The sequence below is a fragment of the Tarenaya hassleriana genome, unplaced genomic scaffold (genome assembly GCF_000463585.1).
Source record: "Tarenaya hassleriana unplaced genomic scaffold, ASM46358v1 Cleome36, whole genome shotgun sequence".
NCBI classification, from domain to species: Eukaryota; Viridiplantae; Streptophyta; class Magnoliopsida; order Brassicales; family Cleomaceae; genus Tarenaya; species Tarenaya hassleriana.
This window is the reverse complement of record NW_010966665.1, coordinates 1,121,772-1,142,989: the sequence shown is the minus strand read 5'-3', so window position 1 is coordinate 1,142,989 and position 21,218 is coordinate 1,121,772. Positions and strand designations below refer to the sequence as shown.

General features: G+C 38.3%; 6 protein-coding genes and 1 long non-coding RNA gene across 10 annotated transcripts in view; 5 read left to right on the top strand and 2 right to left on the bottom strand.

The window, feature by feature from the left end:
* Positions 1-187: 187 nt before the first annotated feature.
* On the top strand, positions 188-7,757 carry LOC104822527. Its single transcript, XM_010553773.2, has 24 exons — positions 188-829; positions 995-1,100; positions 1,198-1,308; positions 1,587-1,643; positions 1,731-1,954; positions 2,047-2,133; positions 2,224-2,358; positions 2,449-2,570; positions 2,746-2,910; positions 3,125-3,230; positions 3,562-3,667; positions 3,765-3,875; positions 4,068-4,231; positions 4,366-4,483; positions 4,718-4,942; positions 5,090-5,280; positions 5,376-5,543; positions 5,655-5,760; positions 5,856-5,993; positions 6,119-6,277; positions 6,407-6,613; positions 6,976-7,170; positions 7,258-7,329; positions 7,451-7,757. The coding sequence occupies exons 1-24, from the start codon at positions 318-320 to the stop codon at positions 7,610-7,612; spliced, it is 3,747 nt and encodes a 1,248-aa protein (XP_010552075.1). The 5' UTR covers positions 188-317; the 3' UTR covers positions 7,613-7,757.
* Positions 990-1,597, top strand: LOC104822448. The gene is made up of 3 exons (XR_773204.1): positions 990-1,100; positions 1,198-1,308; positions 1,501-1,597. It is a non-coding gene; the product is annotated as an uncharacterized LOC104822448 (long non-coding RNA).
* Positions 7,758-9,062: 1,305 nt separating the features above from the next.
* Positions 9,063-12,113, top strand: LOC104822447. 2 transcript variants are annotated; one of them, XM_010553679.2, is made up of 4 exons: positions 9,063-9,316; positions 9,807-11,089; positions 11,178-11,250; positions 11,412-12,113. In XM_010553679.2, exons 1-4 carry the CDS (start codon positions 9,242-9,244, stop codon positions 11,601-11,603), a joined length of 1,623 nt encoding a protein of 540 aa, XP_010551981.1. In that variant the 5' UTR covers positions 9,063-9,241; the 3' UTR covers positions 11,604-12,113. The 2 variants fall into 2 exon arrangements, with proteins under 2 accessions (XP_010551981.1, XP_010551980.1); XM_010553678.2 differs by having other exon boundaries at positions 9,804-11,089.
* Positions 12,114-13,056: 943 nt separating this feature from the next.
* On the top strand, positions 13,057-15,175 carry LOC104822445 (small nuclear ribonucleoprotein Sm D1-like). Of its 2 annotated transcripts, XR_773203.1 has the most exons (6): positions 13,057-13,140; positions 13,256-13,332; positions 13,842-14,033; positions 14,126-14,303; positions 14,683-14,769; positions 14,930-15,175. XR_773203.1 is itself a non-coding variant. In XM_010553674.1 (4 exons), the coding sequence occupies exons 1-4, from the start codon at positions 13,127-13,129 to the stop codon at positions 14,191-14,193; spliced, it is 351 nt and encodes a 116-aa protein (XP_010551976.1). In that variant the 5' UTR covers positions 13,057-13,126; the 3' UTR covers positions 14,194-14,482. The 2 variants fall into 2 exon arrangements, 1 of the variants encoding a protein (XP_010551976.1); XM_010553674.1 differs by lacking the exons at positions 14,683-14,769; positions 14,930-15,175 and having other exon boundaries at positions 14,126-14,482.
* On the bottom strand, positions 14,486-15,557 carry LOC104822446. Of its 2 annotated transcripts, XM_010553675.2 has the most exons (3): positions 15,322-15,557; positions 15,129-15,207; positions 14,486-15,018 (listed from the first exon to the last, which is right to left on the bottom strand). In XM_010553675.2, exons 1-3 carry the CDS (start codon positions 15,325-15,327, stop codon positions 14,645-14,647), a joined length of 459 nt encoding a protein of 152 aa, XP_010551977.1. In that variant the 5' UTR covers positions 15,328-15,557; the 3' UTR covers positions 14,486-14,644. The 2 variants fall into 2 exon arrangements, with proteins under 2 accessions (XP_010551977.1, XP_010551978.1); XM_010553676.1 differs by lacking the exon at positions 15,322-15,557 and having other exon boundaries at positions 15,129-15,213.
* Positions 15,558-18,004: 2,447 nt separating this feature from the next.
* Positions 18,005-19,914, bottom strand: LOC104822525 (probable glycosyltransferase At3g07620). The gene is made up of 4 exons (XM_010553772.1): positions 19,584-19,914; positions 19,245-19,456; positions 18,805-19,156; positions 18,005-18,664 (listed from the first exon to the last, which is right to left on the bottom strand). Exons 1-4 carry the CDS (start codon positions 19,791-19,793, stop codon positions 18,005-18,007), a joined length of 1,434 nt encoding a protein of 477 aa, XP_010552074.1. The 5' UTR covers positions 19,794-19,914.
* Positions 19,915-20,149: 235 nt separating this feature from the next.
* Positions 20,150-21,218, top strand: part of LOC104822443 — a 1,709-nt gene continuing 640 nt past the window's right edge. The window contains exon 1 of the mRNA XM_010553673.2: positions 20,150-21,208. Coding sequence (XP_010551975.1) covers positions 20,343-21,208 — 866 coding nt within the window. The 5' untranslated portion in view covers positions 20,150-20,342. The remainder of the gene's footprint in view (positions 21,209-21,218) is intronic.

Sequence of the window (21,218 nt, the reverse complement as noted above, 5' to 3'; positions counted from 1 at the left end):
ATTAATTCAAAATTAAATTTCTCAAAATTTAGGATATCTTACAAATAACTACTATTCTATTCACATCTTGGGCGCTCCCTTTCAATTAATATTTTAATTATTAAAAAAAATCAATAAGTGTGTCCAGTTAAAGTCATGTTCGTGAATATGAAAAGCAGGGCACATGTCAAAACTAGCCGTTGGGCGTTTGCCATTATTTTCGAAATAGGCGCTCCTTCCTCTTCTTCTTCCTCATCTCTCTCTCTCTCTCTCTCTCTCTCTCTCACGCACACAAGGGTATTGGACCGGTGATAGAAAACGCTAGCTCCAATTAGAAGATGTTCACCGAAGGGCTTGACGAGAACGCCATAAACTGGATCAAGAAGGGATCTTTAAATCCAGATCACGAGCAAATTCAAATTCAGCCTCGCGTCAGATCCCCTCTCGCCGAGAATCTCTCTCCGGGTGCGTTTCCTCGATCTCCTCTTCCCCTCACTTCCACTGGAAACTTCGCTTCTCCACACGGTTTGCCTCCATTGAAGTTCCACGGTCTCTTGGCACCTCACATGCTCGTCTCTCCATGCATCCGTGATGGTGAAAACGACGAAGACGAGGATGAGAGCGTTGCATCGGTTTCTGATGTCGGGGACGGCGGAGATTTGTCTGACTATGACATGGACGTAGATGATGATGACGATGACGAGGAGGAGGAGATGATGATGGTCGGGAGACGTTATGATGAAGGGGAAGTATTCGGGTATGGGTCGACCTCGAAGTTGAACAGAGGGATATTGAAGGATCAGAATTTGAGAATTGAAATCCCAAATGGGAACCGAAGAGTCACTGACGGGTTGGCTTATATGCAGATACTAGCAATAATGATCATATTAATTTGCATTAAATATATGTCAACTTTCAAATCCAGAACAATGCATTTATGGATGCTAACTTGTTCCAGACATTAGTTTTCTTGTTTGTCAAGTAAAGAAAATCTTACACAGATGCGCACTTTCAGTTTCCCGGAGTCTGAAGGAGATGCTCTTCTAATAGAGGTTCAAGATAAGAAGAAATCAGTGCAAGGAAAAGCAATAATTCCTGTTTCATCCTTGACTGACAATCTGGTAAAATAAATTTGTGTTAATTATCTTATTTTACTTCTTGGGATATCTTATAGTGTTTTTTTACTAGAATATATTGAACAAGACTGCAATTTTCCAGAATGAAAATGTTAGTTGGTGGCCAATAAGCCACGGTGAACAAGAATGTGTGGGGAAGATTCAACTCTTTATCGGCAACACAGCCGCATCTGATGATGATCATCATATAAAGGTATGTTTTTTCACCACCGACACTCGGAACATTAAAACTTACCACGTATTTCTTTCTTGATCATAAGCCAGAGTATTGTGGATAGATATACTTTCTAATTATCATTAAGAACTTTGTTTATCATAAAACCGATACAAAACTTTGTTATGTGAAGAAATCCCTCTATCATGTTTTGCTATCTGATCGTTACAGAGTGCACCAGTTGTGGAAACTCTAGCATATGATTTGCTTCTCGATGCTGCTATCCGTGCCCAAAACTTTCATTCTCGAAACATGAGGTTGAACGGACCTTGGAAATGGTTGCTGCTGAACGATCCCATACGCTGAATTCTCGGGTATGTTTCACCATCTTACTACCAATATAATGGCTTTGAATGATTTTTCTTGATTTTAGTGATGATTCCGTCTCGGGGTTCGAGTAGGATTCTTCCTCTTATGGGAACGTAGAAGATATGGGAACTCCGAGTGCGCCGCCAATTATGGAAATCGGACAAGAAGATAGAGAATTGGGAATGGATAACGAAGCAGAGCCGAGTGAAGGTGGAATTTGCCGACAAGCAGAACTTGAGAATCATCACAGAAACATAGGAGGTGTAGCTGGTGATAGCAGTTCACATATGTATCCAGATGTAGAACTCGAAGAAAGGTACTTCAACACTTAACCTGCTTATCCACGAGCTTTCTTTTTTGTTTTTTTGTTTTTAATGTTGTCTTGATGTTTCCATTGATTTGATACAGTATGAAGAATAATGCTAGAACCAGAGAAGATGCTCAAATCCCTTACTGGCAAATAAGCTCGGACAAGTTAGGTTGTCATAGCATAAGGTAGCAATAACTTTCCTCTGGGTACTGATCTTTACAATTTGAAATGGGGTTGAATTTTGTGACATACCGTTTTTGATCTTGTAATTGTAGTGGTCAATATGCGTGGCAAAGTCTTGTAGCATACGATGCTTGCATAAGGCTATGCTTGTATGCATGGTCCAAGGGTTCTCCTGAGGCACCCGAGTTTCTGCGGGATGAATGTCTTCTTCTCCGAAGTGCCTTTGGGTAGGACTTGTATTTGTTCTCTTGTTTCTGTGATGTTACCCGCGTGTCTCGATGAGTTTCCAACCAGTGTTGTATGTATGTATTTAATAGATTACATAAGTTCCTCTTGCAACCTCGGGGTGTAAGACTCACTGAAGAAACCACAAATATGAAAACAGAACAAAAGCCCTCCCTGAAGACAAAGAATGTGGTCAGAAAAATAAGGGTGGAAGGTAACGTTTTTCTTTTCCAAATGAACTTGAAACCTTGTATATCTCTGAATGACAAAAGGAAGAGGTAAATGTTTTGGTATTGTGATATATTATCTGTTAAAATTGTTTATATTATCCCCTAGCTTTCTGATGTGAATAAGATATTCATGCCACTGATGTTTTATTTTTGTTTCAGTAAAGAGGATTCGGTTGATACCTCAGCGCAAGCTAAGGAGCTCAAATTCTCTACGAAGTATGATGCAAATGCAAATGGGGGCAGATTATGTCAGACAAGTTTCATCTCTTGTGAAGACTGGGATGAATTCTCTTAAACAGGCTACCCTTTCTGCAGTTTCAGAAGGTTTGCTTTGTTACCTGAGAAACATATTGGTTTCAAAGAACTAGTTTATATATTTGCCGGCGAAATGTGATTTTAGTCATCCTGAAAACAGCAATTACCGTATAGATACGCAAACTTTTCCCGGTTGCACAGGGTTTTACTGAATGGCAGATAGACTAGCTTGCTCAATCCTAGTTTGGTATGACACAATGAATTCTTTTGACTTTATGTGCAGAGCAATTTTCATGCTTCCTTCAATTGAAAAGTATAACAGAAGGTGGTCAGATTGAAGAAGATTCTGCTGTTTGTTTGCAACCGGGAACTGGTGATTACCATGTCTTGTAAGTTGCCATCTGTCTCTCGAACAATAAACTTATGGATAAGAGAGCACTGCCAGACTTGGGATAGATTTTAACCTCAAATGTCTGCGGTGAAGTGGTCTAAAAGACTTTGAATTTACCTATAACCCACAACATTGGCTCATATTGGAATTTAAAGTGCCAAAATGTTGGCTTATATGCAGATACTAGCAATAATGATCATATTAATTTGCATTAAATATATGTCAACTTTCAAATCCAGAACAATGCATTTATGGATGCTAACTTGTTCCAGACATTAGTTTTCTTGTTTGTCAAGTAAAGAAAATCTTACACAGATGCGCACTTTCAGTTTCCCGGAGTCTGAAGGAGATGCTCTTCTAATAGAGGTTCAAGATAAGAAGAAATCAGTGCAAGGAAAAGCAATAATTCCTGTTTCATCCTTGACTGACAATCTGGTAAAATAAATTTGTGTTAATTATCTTATTTTACTTCTTGGGATATCTTATAGTGTTTTTTTACTAGAATATATTGAACAAGACTGCAATTTTCCAGAATGAAAATGTTAGTTGGTGGCCAATAAGCCACGGTGAACAAGAATGTGTGGGGAAGATTCAACTCTTTATCGGCAACACAGCCGCATCTGATGATGATCATCATATAAAGGTATGTTTTTTCACCACCGACACTCGGAACATTAAAACTTACCACGTATTTCTTTCTTGATCATAAGCCAGAGTATTGTGGATAGATATACTTTCTAATTATCATTAAGAACTTTGTTTATCATAAAACCGATACAAAACTTTGTTATGTGAAGAAATCCCTCTATCATGTTTTGCTATCTGATCGTTACAGAGTGCACCAGTTGTGGAAACTCTAGCATATGATTTGCTTCTCGATGCTGCTATCCGTGCCCAAAACTTTCATTCTCGAAACATGAGGTTGAACGGACCTTGGAAATGGTTGTTAAGTGAATTTGCAGATTACTATGGAGTTTCTGATTCATATACCAAGTTGAGGTACTTATTTCTTTTGGAACTCATGTAACCTTGCCATAAATTTCTTTTCCTCCTGAGATTATGTGTTTTCTCTTGTGAAATTCCTTTGATTTCTCGGATCTTTTAGCTCAAATATAACAACACAACCTTTGCAGGTATCTTTCACATGTAATGAATATGGCAACTCCCACAAAAACCTGTTTGCAGCTTGTGCATGAGCTACTTGTGCCCATATTAAAGGCTCGGAGTGAGAGAAATTTAACCAGACAGGAGGTAATTCCCCATCTTTTGCAACTTTGAAGCTGTGGTTGAATCTAATGCTACCTCTCCATAATCCAAGAAACTGTTGGAAACGTTTTTTTTTTTTACCTTCAGTTTGTGGAAATTCAATCTTAAATCCGTTCATATTATCCTCGTGCCTATATATTTGCCGAGAATTGTTTCTCTCAAGTTTTCTTTATCCTAGAGAATGTTTTCACTGATGACATTATACTTCCACTCTTGCAGAAAAGCATATTTTTGGATTGCGAGGCACAAATAGAAAAATTGTTGTCAAATGTTTTTGAGAACTATAAATCCTTGGATGAGAACTGTCCCTCCGGGTTGGCAGATATGTCTGGTCCGATGCAAGAGTCAGCATCACCGGCGCTTTCTCCTGCTGTTCAGGTTTTCAGCCTCCTTCATGATATATTGTCTCCAGAGTCACAAAACGTTATGAAGAATTACCTCGAGGTAAAAAGCATTACTCCATGAGAAATTTTTCACCATCTTCAAATATTCTCTGATTCTTTGATGTCTTTGTCTTGATTGGGGTGGGAGAGTTTCATGATCTTCATAATATTATGGTCCTAATTTTTTTGGAACTGTAACCATCCGCAGACAGCAGTAAAGAAGAGGTGTCGGAAGCATATGGTTGAGACTGATGAATATGTTTCCAGCAACTCTGAAGGTTTTCTCTTGGATTCTATCACGGTCTCCACAGCCTATTTGAAAATGAAAAATCTCTGTCTTAGCTTAAGCAAGGAAATAGTGACCGATATAAAGATCAACAATGAACATGTACTCCCAAGGTAAAGATCTAAAATCGGACAAAAAATTCCTTACGTAATTATTCGATGATATCTTTCTTTTGGTCTTACATTTTCCTCCCTTTCTCTCTTTTCAGCTCAATCGATCTTGCAAACATATCAGCTGCTGTATACAGCACTCAACTATGTAACAGGCTCAGAGCATTTCTTTCAGCAGTGCCACCATCTTGCCCACAGCCTCATGTCAATGAGCTTCTGATATCAGTTTCAGATTTTGAACGGGATCTCGACTCATGGGGCATAAGGTTAGTGAAAAAATGCGGTCTAATAATTTACCCTGTGGAGTCACTAAAAAGATCAAGTGATTACCAACAATCAAAATCTTCTTCTTAACCACTCATTTTGCTTCACTTCAGTCATGTACAGGGTGGTGTAGACTCCAGGAGCTTATTCCACAATTACATAATGGTTTGGATAAACGATATGGAACTTAGGCTTCTTGATCGCTGCAAAGCAGAAAGGGTATGTATACTTAGTTTTTTACGCGTCATCTTTAGACATCCTTAAAACTTGAAGCCTTGAACTATTAGTAACTATGGAACGGCTTCTTCTTTCAGGTTCCTTGGTCTGGTGTAATGACGAATCACTCCACGTCACCATTTGCCGAGGATATGTACGAGAGAATCAAAGATTCCCTTATTGAGTATGAAGTGGTGATTAGCCGATGGCCACAGTACACATTGATCTTGGAAAATGTGAGATGACACCTCTTCTAAGACTTGTATCAATGAACTGATGTTCAATTATTAATCTAATCTTATACGTATAGATACTAACTCGGCTTGATGCTATTTGCAAATTTCTTGTTTTTATCATGAAGACGGCTTCAAATGTGGAGAGAGCGATCGTTAAAGCATTGGAGAAGCAATACAATGAGATATTGACTCCTTTAAAAGACAGCATTCCTAAGAGACTGAATATGCATGTCCAGAAGCTGACAAGAAGGCAGTCTTCAACTCTCTACTGTGTTCCAAGTCAAGTAAGCCGCCACCAACTGTGTTAAAATTAAATTTCCCGTTAGAATGACTGAATCGGTTTTAAAACTTGTCACAGTACACTTTTTAAGATCATTTTTGCAAAAATTTCTTTGTTTTTTTATTGGATGAAGCTGGGAACTTTCCTGAACACCATCAAGAGAATTCTCGATGTTCTACACCACAGAATAGAGGATATCTTAAAACAATGGGCGGCATGTCTCCCCGTTATTGAAGACAAGAAACCTCCCTTTGGTGAGCAAATGAATGTGATCACGGTGATGCTGAAGACCAAATACAAAAACTACCTGCAGGCGGCGGTTGAGAAATTGGTTAGCAATGTAAGCACTCTATCACTGATCATTCCAAATTTCTTGATCTTCCATAATCTTATGGGATATTTACAGAACTAAGACGATTCACACACATATCTGCATATATATGCCGTTTATGTAACGGTATAAGCGAATATATTCTAACGCAGATGCATTCTCATCCGTGAAATGTAACAGTCTAGCTTTGGGTGGTGATTCAGATGGGGATATGAGGTTGCTTATATGTGTTTTTTTCCCTGAATTCTCACATGTATCTGCATATATATGCCGTTTATGTAACGGTATAAGCGAATGTATTCTAACGCAGATGCATTCTCACCAAATGGAAAGTTCTTGTCTCAAATGCTTTCTGACATGTATGTTTTCAGACACAAGCCAACAAAAGCATGCGGCTAAAGAGAATCCTAGAGGAGATGAGAGAAGAAGACAGAGAAGGCGATGTGCGTGAACGTATGCAGATGCTTTGCTCGCAAATTGTTGAATCGATCTCAAACTTGCACGACGTATTCACCAGCCAGATTTTCGTGGCATCTTGCCGCCTTTTCTGGGATAGGATGGGACTGGTAATTAATGTGATGTATGCCATTCATTTTTTTCGTGGAATGGACCGTCGGATACAGATTCTTGAATTCCGTGAGTTCTTCAAGCAGGTTGTTCTGAAGTTTCTCGAGGGCCGGAAAGAAAACCAACTGCGCTACAAAGGATCTTACTTCGCTCTCGGTGTAAGTCTCAGCCTCACTTCTCCTCCTTTCCGGTATCATACGTGAAATTATCGTAATATATATTATATATAGGGTATAACCCGTATTTTCTCTATATATACGTCTTTTTCTTGTGTGACAGATACTGGACGATACGTTCGCATCAGAGATGCAAAGGCTGAAAGGCAATTCACTTCAAGAGAAAGACGTGGAGCCTCCTCGCTCGGTGGTCGAAGCTCGTTCCATTCTTTGCAGAGACACCACCAATTCCGCCCATCATTCTTCCTCCTTCTTCTACGTCTAAAAACACCACATTAATAGTACATATACATATAATATATATTCATTCCATTTGTTCTTTTCCGTATATAATTCACATATACTATGGTTCTGATGTTTCATTTTGCATTACATGATATATATATATATACACAGATTAATCTTACTGAGATCATGAGTCTAAGATTGTTTTAATTATTTACAATGAGTTATAGAAAAAATAAAACTATTGTTGTTATTATGTGTATTCGATAACACAAAATCAATATCATTTATTCTTGTTTACTGATTTGATATTCAAATCTTTCTATAATGGGTCAGTCCAGTCCGAGTCCGCACTGGGTCTGAGGGTTTTGGACTCGGTTCGAATCAGTCCGATTTTTTTCGGGTCTATCGCTAAATTTGTTCTTCTAAATTTTTTTCGAATCTAAGTAGAAACCCACTATTTTTGGATCGGACTGGATCGAATTTCGAGTGTCGAACTAAAATTGACATCCTATGTATATGGTTTTGAACGATATATTTATTAAAACATAATTGTAACTACTATGTAATTTTTATATTTTAAAGATTAAAATCTAAAGTATAATATAAGATGTTTTTTTTCTATATAGCATTTTACTACATTCAATAAGTTATATTATTTACCCACTAGTTTTAATATATAAAACTCAATAGTTGCATGTTATCGTAAGATAATATCTCCATATTATACCTGTTTCATTGTAGCTGTGTAATCAAATCAAATCTAACATAAATGAAAAAGGCTCCATGTTAGGGTTATGGACATTTGGAGATTACGTCCTTCTTGTCCTACTTTCATACATTTGTTTGAAAAAATTATACTCTCGGTTTCAAAATAGTCGTACTTTTATGTTATTTTCCATGTTTCAAAATATTTGTCATTCTACATTTTCAAGACATTTTTTTACAATAATTTCCAATTTTATCTCTATTAAATTCCAACAAATTATTTATGATAATATTGTTTTATCATTAAATAAAAGTTTTAAATAGGAGTATATGTGACTTTTTCTATCTTTTTGTGAAATAATCTAAAACAACAATTATTTTAAAATGGATAGAGTATTTTTTTCCTTAATTAGTTAAAATACAAAACTACCATTCCACTGAATTAAAATCATCATTCTGGTCAAACTTAAAATGAACATTTCAAATTACAATGAAAAGAAAATTTATTAAAAATTTAAAAATATTTCACTTAATTAAATTAACACAACAACAATAACAATCCATGGCAAATAAAACATGATTTTTTTTTATTAAACTAAAACATAGAAAATAATTCAAACATAATTTTTTTTACAACCGACCATTTTTTATTTCAAATGTGAGAATTTGTTTTTCAAAATTACTCTAATTCGTTTTTTTTTTTCAGATTTCAATGAAATAAATGTTTTCCGTAGTAACAAAATATGGAGCCCATTGACATTGAGCCCTAAGAAGGTCGCTTCGTTATTGGGTGTCTTCTATTCTATTTCCCGAGGAAAAGAAAGTGCATTGAATGCGCTTTGCCGTTATCCTCTTCTTCTTCAGCACGATTAGCCTCTCTAGAAGCACCAGCGCTCAGTTCATGTCGTGATTCGGAAACCTCAGTCGAAGGAGGCAGTGACGAACTAGTATCGAGGAATCTATGAAATTCAAGTCGATTCCGGTTAGGTCTTGGCATCGGTCTCGAAATCCTCCGCCACCAGCCGCTCCCCTTCCGGTAATTCGACTTCACTCCGTTTTCTGTTTGGTTTAGTTGAAATCAAGGTCAAAATCAATGTGCAAGACAAGTTACTGTAGTCTTTCTCTCTTTTATATAGTGTAGCTTGTCCGAGTGCCGTGAATCATGTTTCTCTTGGGTCTGTGTGTTTCGATTTAGCTTCAACTCGTGTAATGTTATCTTTTTGACGCTTTTCCGTATGATCAGCGGAACGGAAACTGAAAGGTAATTTCCTTGGGTTGATTTTCGTATAGTTTCTCGTATCCGTTTCTCGTATAGTTTTTTTTCTTCTAAAATTTCAAATGGGTTGATTTTCAGAACGAAAAAAAAATCCCGGACAATTATAAATTTCGTTTCAAAATTTTCTTGCAGAGTTTGAATTTGCAACTCCACAATTCGAACTCCTGTAGCGTCGGTTTTGTAATTGATATATGCATAATGCATGTATGTTATTTTCTCTGTAAAAGTTTCATCCATTTGGTTTCAGCAGAATGAAGCTAATGAAGAATATGGCTCCGAGAGTGATGAGCTTAATGTGTCCTGTGATCCTCACTGTGAAAATGGTGATACTGATGCCGAGGTTGTTCCAGATTCTTTCGAGGACAGAAATGTGCCTCCCAAGAAGCGCTCTTGTTTTGGGACTACCGACACTGGTAATGGTCCCGAGTGGCTGAACTTAGATGCTTGTATCATATGTGGAATCAAGGATGAGTTAGTATGGCCTTGTTCTGGGATTGAGTGCCCTGTTTCGTTTCATGAGAAGTGTATGAATGACGAGCCCGGTAACAAATATGCTTTGAATTCTTATTGCCCTTATTGTTGGTTCAAGATTCAAGTATCGAGATCCAGGGCATTGAGGGAGAAGGCTGTTGCGGCAGAAAAAGCGCTCTTCGAGTATTTGGATAAAGAGATGAATGGCGCAGGTAAGAAGGTGGAGGCTGTCCCGAAAGCTCAAGAGAAGAAGACAGGTTTATCTGATGGCGAAAATGGGAACCAAGAACATTCTGAGGGCTGTACCAACATTGTAAGTGATCAGCACTTACACCTAGAGAATGATATCTATCCATCAAGAGAGGGGGAAACACGAATGGGGAAGGATAGAGGTAAATCAAGAGACAACTACGTGCAATCAAATGTGGATATCGAGCAATCAGTAGATCGGAATGGTCAGTTAAGAGAGGATACGAATCAATCAAGAGGTCAGCATTTGCAGTTAGAGGAGGGAATCAATCAACCAGGTAATCGAGATGTGGAACTGGAAAAATATCAGCAAAAAGGTCTCTACATGGCAGAACGAGATGTATGTGATGTCAACAAAGCAACAGAAGGTAAAGAACAGGTAGAGATGAATGAGGAGAAAGCCAGTGACAGGGTCCAAGCCTCTGAAAGTGAAGAAAGATCAGAGACGGAAAAATTCCAAGATGCCGAGGATGGAAAAGATGAGGAAACAGCTAAAGCTCAACCTAATTCAGATGCAAGAAGAGAGAAAATTGCAGATGGTTCACCGTTTGTGTCTGTCCAAGAATCATTCTCAAGGAATGAATCTGATCAGGCTGAATCGAATACAAGGTGGAACATGAGGCGGAGAAGAAGGATGAAGCTAAATGAATATGACAGTGACATTTCATCGAATGAATCGACCAATGACCGGAATGGACAAGATGTGACCGAGAAGAGCAATGGTTCATTCAAGGCTTCGTCCTCCGGACAAGCCAATTCCCCGATGGGGAAGGCGAAGAACCAAAAGAGAAAATCCACCGCACAGCAGAAGGGGTAGTTGCATAATTCATCATACTCTAAAAACTTGAAAATATTTTTCTGTGTGAAACATAATTTTATATGTCCGTCATCCAAATTGCAGGGGAGCGTCTTTCGTTAAGAATGATAAGAGGAAGAGGCTGTTTTGGAGGCCTGAAGAAGAAGCAATGCTGAGGGTACCCTTCATCGATCTCTTAATCTAATTTTGATATTGATCCATGCATTCTATCATAAAATTTCCGGTTTTCCACCGAACCGAGAGGATTGATTTTTGGAATGGTAAATCCCCAAGGGGTGACCGATGATGAATTGTTTAATTGTGTTTAAAAATAACCAGGTGGGAGTGGAGACATTATCGGGGGAGGTAAACAAGAACATACCGTGGAGGAAAATCCTGGAGATGGGAGCAAAAGTGTTCCACGAGACTCGTACTCCTACCGATCTCAAGGAAAAATGGAGAACAATGAACTCGAAAAAGATACACCATTCTTCTTCAACAAGGCAGCAAAACCAAAAGAAAACAACTTAAGTCACGGATACGGGGATGGGATTCTATTCTAAACCTCAGAATTGCAGAAGAAAATGTCAAAAGAGCTAGTGAGTGAATATGCATACCTTAATAACACAGCTCTCTCCGATGACACTGTCAGTCACGTCGGCATCAAGCATCTTAGACGGAGGCAAGTAACGCGGCTGCGTGTATATCGGAGCCGAACGGTCATAGAAGCTGCGCCAAGGATTCAATATCATCATCCGCTTTGCAATCTCTACACGTGGCTGATGGATGGTACGATATCACAAATGGCTTGGCTACACATTTTTTTAGAAAAAAAAAAAAGATTTACCACCTGAAATCAGGAAATGGCTTTTTAGTTGTTCCGAGATTTGCGTTGCAAAACGCCTCTATATTACCAATGTCTTCCCAGTAGCCATCGTATAGGTAAGCTTGCACCTGCGCACACACGCGACAAAGGTTGTCCTTGAGCAAAACACAAAACCACGTTGTACGGATTAGATGAATGTCTACATTCACTGCAACTGAGGAGTAACTCGAAAGATATAGACATCTATATCCGTATAATTGATAGGGAAGCAACGAAATTGGATCGCGATCGTTCGAACGGTGAACTCTGGGCACAAACATAGAGAACACAGACAAACTCAAGCAAACACGAATTTGAGCGATATCTCGAGGCATAGATAAAAAAAAAAAGAAACGGCTTGGATAATATGTAATTATTTTTTTAGAAATCACCATAAGAACAAAAAATAATTTTTCCCGAAAATAAGATATTAGGTCGAATTACGTCAATAGTGAGTTCCTTAAATGTCATTTGATTAAACTCCAACATGAATATCGTGTAGGTTTTTTGAATCACAAAAAAATATTGTTTTACTGCTTTTTAAAAAATATATTATTTTACTAATTGAAATTATATTATGGATCACCTCAACAAAATCCAAGAATGTCTTGGGCCCATAATTTCTTAGAATTTGGGTAGCGGACCAGCGGTAGTCTGATTCCCAGAGGTGGCCATTTCGGTTACTAACCGAATAACCGAGCCGAACCGAACCGAATAAGTCATAACCGTATCCGATCCGAACCCGACATCAAAACCGAACGGTTATGATTTACTTAAACCCGAAAAATCGAAACCAAAACCGAACCAAACCGAATAAAAAATAACCGAAAAAACCGAGAGAATAACCAATATTTTCTTTGGAAAATTGAACTTTTTACCAAAACCGAACCGAACCGAACCGGAATTTATATAAAAACCGAATGGTTATAGTTTTTCTATAACCGAAATAACCGAACCCGAATATAACCGAACCGAACCCGAACCGAAACCCGAATTGGCCACCCCTACTGGCCACCCCTACTGATTCCGATTGGCATCAAATCCGGGTCGGGTCGGGTCGGGGCCCGTTAAGACGCATCCTGGTTATATTACAACCCGGTTCGAGGGCTTACAAGAAAACAAGGGTTTTCTTTTTCTGTGGGGTTTTGTGCTTCACTACGTCGTCTGCTTCTCTCGTCCCCATTCGAAGATGAAGCTCGTCAGGTATCTTTTCGTTGAATTTCAAATGATTTGATCATTCGATCCATCTGGTATTGGGAAATCTGCGTCATTTTTTATCTGGGTTAATCGGATTTTTATTTTGGTTTTGATGGTTTAGGTTTTTGATGAAGCTGAACAACGAAACTGTGTCAATCGAGCTGAAGAACGGAACCGTAGTTCATGGCACTATCACTGGTATTATATCATATTCTTTTTTTTTTATTCGTAGTTATGAGTTTCTTCTCTATTGGATTAGTTTGATTTCTGGGTCTAATGGTGAAATGGCAGAGCTCCATATCAAAACTTGTCGATAAAATGTAGATTCGATTGGTTCTTATAGACACCTGAAGATCGCCGCATTCTGGTCCCTTTGCGTTTCACCTGGTCGATTGTTCAGATCATGAGCATTTCGTAACAGATTATGCATATGCTCCGATCCCATCGCAGTCCCCGTTTTTATTGATAGAACTTTATAGGTTCATTTGGGTTTTTTTTTATGGGGATTAATTTAGTTTAGCCGAGAAATTTGAAGTGATTAGTTGATTAAGATTCCACAAACACCATGTCTCCATGATGCGATCTAATTCGCTGACTGAATTCATCTATTTCCATGTGACATATCATATTTGGTCCTCCTCTAGCTTTCAGGGATCAAGTAAACATATGGGCAATCCAAAAAAGTAATGTCTCGCTGTTCTGTGCAGGTGTGGATGTGAGCATGAACACTCACTTAAAGACTGTAAAACTGACTCTGAAGGGGAAAAACCCAGTTACGCTTGATCATCTAAGCGTTAGGGGTAACAATATCCGCTACTATATTCTTCCCGATAGCTTGAATCTGGAAACTTTACTTGTGGAGGACACACCCCGGATTAAGCCCAAGAAAGCTGCTGCTGGTATCCTTATGCTGTTTCGCTTATGTTGTGTGATTGGATAAAATTATGCGTCACCTTTCTTGTTGATTTATTTTCTATCCATGCTTTTCTAGGGAAACCTGTTGGACGTGGCAGGGGACGAGGACGTGGGCGTGGGCGTGGGCGTGGCAGAGGTCGTTAGATGTGTTCTTTGTATGAAACCTGTTGGATATGACAGGGGATGGCGACATGGACTTGTGCATTTGCCCTTGTTGGCTACAATCCAGGAGCAGTGCACTGAGTAAAGCTGAGGTCAGTGAGTTAAATTTGTAGGAAGATGAACTTGTGCTTTCAATCAATTTGTAGTAGATTTATTATGTTATACATATAGGATCTCTTGGAAGGAGAACTTTTGTTTAATCAAGTGTTACGAAAATGCTTGTGACTTGTGAGTATGTTACTTTAATGTGAATCCCTCCCACGAACACGAAGACTTAACTTTCACATATAGTAGTATGATAGATTAAGCTCAAAGCTTTATCCATGGGATGAATATGGTTGAATGCAATGCATGTACACATGAATTCTTGAAATAGAAAACATTCTTGGTCGTAGTTACAAACACTTTGTATGATATTCCACTGCAACCTGTTTCACATGATCGTGCAAGGGGGTTCGTGGTTGTAAACAGGTTCCCCGATGAGTAACTGGTTGGGATTGCACTGGTAGGGATAGGGATAGCAAGGCACGCCATATCCATGAGGCCATGGACAGCAAGGTGCGGGCTTTTTCTCCTCGTTCTTCTTTTCTTCTTGCTTCTTCTCGCCCTCTTTTTTATCGCCCTCCTTTTTATCGCCGTCCTTTTTCTCATCTGGTTTCTTTGGGGGTTCGACTTTGCTTACGCTTACTAGCTCTGCAAATGCTACCTGTTTCCTCAGTTTTCTCGTTAGGGCGATCATATCCACTTCATCCCCAGTGACCTCTATCTGGTTCCTGTGATCCCCCTTGATTTCTACTGCCGTCACGCCTATACGATCATATGTACATAAGCATATATATATATATATCCCCGTCAGTTCCACTGACACAGAATGTTTGAAGCATCAGTTTCTCAAGGTTCTGTCTGAGAAATTTTACCTGTAAACTGAACTGCTTTGTTCATTGCTCTTGCTCGGGTTTTATCATCTGTCATGCTCACTCTTATCAGAATCTTTTGCTGCATACAAAGTAACATACCTTAAAATATCACACACACACATATATATATATATATATATGTATATCACACACACACACACAATCTTCTTATTGATTGAGTGTATATATATACCTTCATGTTCTTGTTTCCTTGGAGAGATGATTTTGGTGGGAATTGCTTTGTGTAGCACGCAATGCCTTACAAGTATTTTGATGGATGGTTTGATGTTCTCTCTTCTTTGGCCTCTTTGTTTGTTCCTTGAGTCATATATTCATTCATACCCCAAAGGAATCGGACAGTTTAAATTTCGTTTTCAAGTCTTCTCTTTGTATTTTATTTAGTGTTGGTGCTACTTGCAAATACAATTGTCAATTAATAATACAAATTTAAATTGCAATAACTCGTATTTTATATTAGTATTGATGGGGTCAAAATTTTGAGTGCCAAAAAAGGGCCATAATCAAATGAATTCCTAATGATTTTAAGATAAGCTTTTGGTTTTATTTTTTATTTATACCTTGTGATTATATTTTCCTAATTTCGGCGTGCCCATAGGAAATGATATTTTCCGTTATACTTTCAACAGAAAAGATGTTTTTGTGTCGACTTATTTTTTCCTCTATCTTCATTCTTCACCAAACTTTATAAATAAATAAAATTAAATGTTGACTTCTAATTTGTCCCCCTGATGTGTTATACAATTATTATAAACTTGACTTGATTTTGTAGTCATCTTATTCGTATGACGCAATTAGCATTTTAAAATTTTATAACGAAAAAAAAAAGACCGCCACCAAATTTGAACAACCAAAGATACATTGACAAATTAATTAGTAGTTGTTTCTATATATTTATAAAAGATAAGATTTATTTGAATGCATAGACAATTGATGCTGTAAAATTTTAATTAAATTAAATATACTTGTAAGTCGTGAATTTTTAAAAGAATTTCCTAAACAAACAATTGGAAAAAAGTCTTGAAATCTTTAGAGTAAACGAAGTTAAAACTACCAAATCGTGGTTTAGTGACATTGTTCCAAAAAAAAATAATAATAATGAAGACGTAGGACGCAAGTCAAGTCTTTGATTAAAGACATTTTATCTTTGTTCTAAATTGTATCGTTAGACCATAGACTTGTTAGTTGTACCACATTTATTTAACAATTCTTAAACCGGAATTAACCGGATCCTTTACCAACTATTTCCTACTACAGGTTCTGTCATAGAGCACCGGTGGATATAGTTGCTATTTTTATATAATTTTCATATCATATGTTATAATTATGTTGTGTCTGCGTGTAACTCTGTTTTTTATTTCGATATTAAATTTTGACGAACTTCAGGATGGATCACTATAGATCATTAGTAATTATATTTTTGGGGGTTTTTTTTTTCAAACTTTTCAGTATATTCATTGAGTTTTTCAATTTAAATTTTGTTAAAAAAATTAAAAAATAATTTTTATTTTTTATTATTATCAAATATCAGGCGAATTCAATAAATTTAATTAAAAATGTATATTTAATCTGTTTTTAAAATTACGATTATATGTATATATTATTCGATTTGATTCTATTTTATTCTGTAAGTCCGAACTATACCGGATGTAATACGGCGTAATATAACAACTCTTTTACTAACCATTTTCACTGTGTTTTATTTCAAAATAACAAAATTCATTAGAAAATCATATCCAAGGGCTAATTACAATAATGATTAGAAATCTTACCAATCAACATCAAAATGTTACATATCATAAAGTCGGTAAGAAAAACGCACACATCAATGTTATTACAAAGCCATTTATAAATTACTCACAAAAAAAAAATCCATACTTTTAAAAGAAGAAGAGATGTTGGTCCATACACAAACACTTATATAACAAGAATGTTCTTTATGTTTGCAATGTCCTTAATTCATTTGGATTTGTACTGATAACGTCTTCCCATTCCAAAACACGATTGAGGTTTAAAAACACATATTTTTTAAAAAATTATTTTTTATTATATTATTAGCGAGTTCAATCAATTTAATTAAAAAAATATATATATTTAATTGGTTTTTAAAAATACGATTATATATTATTCAATTTGATTCTATTTTTTTTTTCTGCAAGTCCGAACAATAGTGTATATGACAACTCATAGATTTGAATGGACTTTTTATGTACGGTACATGTGAGACACGTAATCTACACATTAATCGTTTATGCCAACTATATTCATCCATAAAAAAAGATATATAATAATTGATAATTAAATAAAAAGCTAGTTTCAAGTGGAAGCTTAGTCGTTGCTTGTACTCGGTCGATGTGGACACAGTCAAACCTTCGTTTCGTTATTGAATTTTGCATACATGTTCTAAATTTTGTACATCCATATGCAAATTAGTGCAAATTATCATTATTATAAAATTCGAAACGGAATCAAGAATTCAAATCTCCACGTCAGCACAAAGATCGAGAACGCTGCCCATGGCGGTGCGGTCAGAGACAGAACCCATCCAGAAAATTAATTTTCATCCTAATTTTAATTATTATATATATTTGTGGTACACATTGAATTTTACCGAGAAAATATTAATTTCATTCCTCGTTGAACACTCTAACGAGTATCTGTTCTGTTCGTGCATGTGCAGTTCCATGTTCATTTATTTTTGTGTATATGTATCCTTGGAACTTGTATTTGTTAAATAAATAAACGTGGAACGTACTTTACAACAAAAAATGTTATAGGCTTTAATCAAATCCGAATATATATATATATATATATATATATATATATATATATAAAACCTATAAAATATGCACCAATATTCAAAACAATTTTACATTCAATCTTCTTAACCAAACAGAATGTATAATCATATTGAACACATCATATCTCTTTGGAGGATCATTCACCAAGAAATGCCTTTGCACGTTCTTCACTCCCTCGTATAACCTCCTATACCGGTCTTCCGGTATACCCAACAATATCCTCTTCAGTTCCGGTATTTCCTTAACCGATACCCATACCGAAAACTTATCCCATTCCAATACATCACTAAACGGTAAAACATAGTATTCCGAGATCAAAACCGGTACACAACCAGCGTAAATTGCCTCCGGTATTCTTGGACTGGCCACCTCGTGCCCGCTCGGGCAAATGCAAAACCGGCTTTTTCTCATCATACCGGTATAATCTAACTCGTCCGGTAGATTCTCGTAAACCAGAATGTCTCTGTCCTTCTCTTTCCAATGGTTTAGAAGAACCGGTCGGATTTTTCCGTGCAATTTCCCGGCAAAAAAGGCAAGGGTTGTCCTGTTAACCGGATCTAACCCCCCAGTTAAGTCGGTTATCTCGCCAGTTACAAGATTGATTTCAGGAAACGGTGCGTCTTTCACCGGATTGAAATATTCCGACATGTTGGCATTGCACAGTACTCTTATGGAATTGAAGAACAGCTTCTTAACGTACCATGATGCTCTGTGACCCTGTAACCACGAAGTTCAGATACCTTAACCGGATGCAATATTAACCAAAACCAGACCCGGTTTAGCTTCTGGTTCACAACTGAACACCAAAACACACAAGAAGGAACCGATTTTTTTTTTCAGACAAGAACCATACTTACCCAGTCATGGCAAGACAACATGAAGTGATCGAACCCATCGCTCGTGTTCCAGTAGGGATATTTGGTCGAAACGACCCGTATGTAATCGACGATGACTCGTTCCAAAACACCCTTATCACGAAAAACCGGATCGAAGAGATGCTGAAGGATCATGACGACACTGAAAGGCAAGAAATAGACGTGAGCTTCATCAGGATCTAGGGTTCTGTACCTAACGACGTCGTTTTCCATGAAGTTGAGGAACAATCCTTCCATGGAGTATATGTTCTTGCAGAGACCGTAGTGAAACATCGGTGGCTCGCCTTCTTCGTACACGTATATCTTGAAGAGTTTCTCCATAAGAAGGTAACTTCTGAGACAAGTAAGCAAGTAGAAAACAGGTTTAGTCCTTGTTGTCATTGTTGCTAATCAGACAAAAAGGTTAAGGTTAACTGTTTTACCGGTGAAAGGCATAAGGGTTTCTGTAGATTTCGCCATGAGGAACGTAATCTTTGTCCATAAGTGGTGATGAAGAATTAGGGTTTGATAGAGCTTCTCTGATCAATGCTCTTGCACTTGCAAGCTGCTTTTCCACCTTTACAACTCTCTTCCATCCCGGGTCGGTACCCAAACCCGAACCCCAATCTTGATTCGGGTGTGACCCGTTTCTCCTCTACACAAGGAAGACATATTCAGTAACCACATGCAATCAGATCTGGTTGTTCTCAACAGAGATTATGAGAAATTAAAGCAAATGGCAAAAGAAGTGATTAAACGGGAAAGAAAATGAAAACACATACCGTAACGAGCGTTGAAGAAGAAAGAGTGGAGAAGCCAGAGATCCATAGTCTAGGGGATGTGGAGAGGTAGAGAAGGGAAGATCTGTTGGAGCCTTTGGCTATGAAAATGGCTGAGATTACTGCAAATGTTGCCAATGTTAAGAGCACTGCGTTCAAGTGTTTGGTAATGTGCTCTTTCATTGCTTTTGTGTTCTTCCTATTGCACTCCATATGTCTCTTTTCAGACAGAGAGAGAGAGAGAGGGATGCTGAAACAATGGAGGTTTTGAGGATCTAGAAAGAGCTAAATTAAGAGACCCTCTGTCTGTTGCAGAGGTTTCGAGCCGCTGAAACCGTTCCGACAGGACCAAAACCAAGACTGTTTTGTGATTTCATTTTTTCCCCTCGTAAACAAATTGTTTGTGAGAATCCTAAAAATGGGTAATTTCAAATTGCAAATTACAAGATACGTGTGTCAAATATAGACTCCTTATTTTTGGATGTACCTTCCCTCGTCTTCCTCGTCTTCCCCCTCATCATCATCTTCTCTCTCTCTCTCTCTCTCTCTCTTCTCTCTGAAAGCTCGAAATTCTCAACCAGTTTGTATTAAAAAAAGTTTAAACCTTTTGCCCATTGAACAATCAAGAAGGTATATCACCAAACCCTTTTGCCCTATTGGCACAAATCTCCATCTGATCTCCACATCACTTTGGGTGAAACCCCTCTCCAAGATAAGCATTAGGTATATATATATATATATGCTTATCGATCGGTTTCAAAGATGCTATCTTTTCGAATCCCGTCACTGGGGAGCCACCATCATCCATCAACGTTCGCCGAGAAAGTCACAGACGATCCAAAGGCCGCCTTCCATCTCAAGACAGCCGCCGCCGCCGCCGCCGCCTCTCAGAGCACCGTCACGTGCGGATACCAGGCCCACATAGCGGGCTACTTCCGAAACGTCACCGTTTTGTGGTCCAAGAACGTCATGCACCACTCCCTCACCCTCATGGTCTCGAGCCTCGACAACGACATGAACTACTGTTGCAAGATCGATCTCGTGAAGCCATGGCAGTTCTGGAGCAAGAAAGGGTCGAAGTCGTTCACCGTCGAGGGAAACCTCGTCGAGATCTTCTGGGATCTCCGGTCCGCGAAGCTCTCAGGCAACGGATGCCCTGAACCGGTTTCCGATTATTATATCGCCGTTGTCTCCGATGAAGAGGTTGTCTTGTTGTTGGGAGATCTCAAGAAGAAAGCGTACAAGAGAACGAAGTCGAGACCCGCATTGGTTGATCCCTTCATGTGCTACAAAAAGGAAAGCGTGTTCAGCAAGAAAACGTTTTCGACACGGGCCAGTTTCGACGAGAGGAGGAAAGAGCACGAGGTGGTGGTCGAGAGCAGTTGCAGTGGCGGCGGAGACGGAGATGACGGGGGCGACGAGGCGGCGGAGATGTGGATAAGAGTGGACGGAGTCGTGGTCGTGCACGTGAGGAATCTCCAGTGGAAATTCCGCGGGAATCAGACAGTGTTGGTCGACAAAACTGCCGTTCAAGTGTACTATGATGTCCATGATTGGCTGTTTGGGAGTCAGGGGATGGCGGCGAACGGGCTTTTCGTGTTCAAGCCGGTGACGGTGGCTATTGCAGCCGTTGCGGCC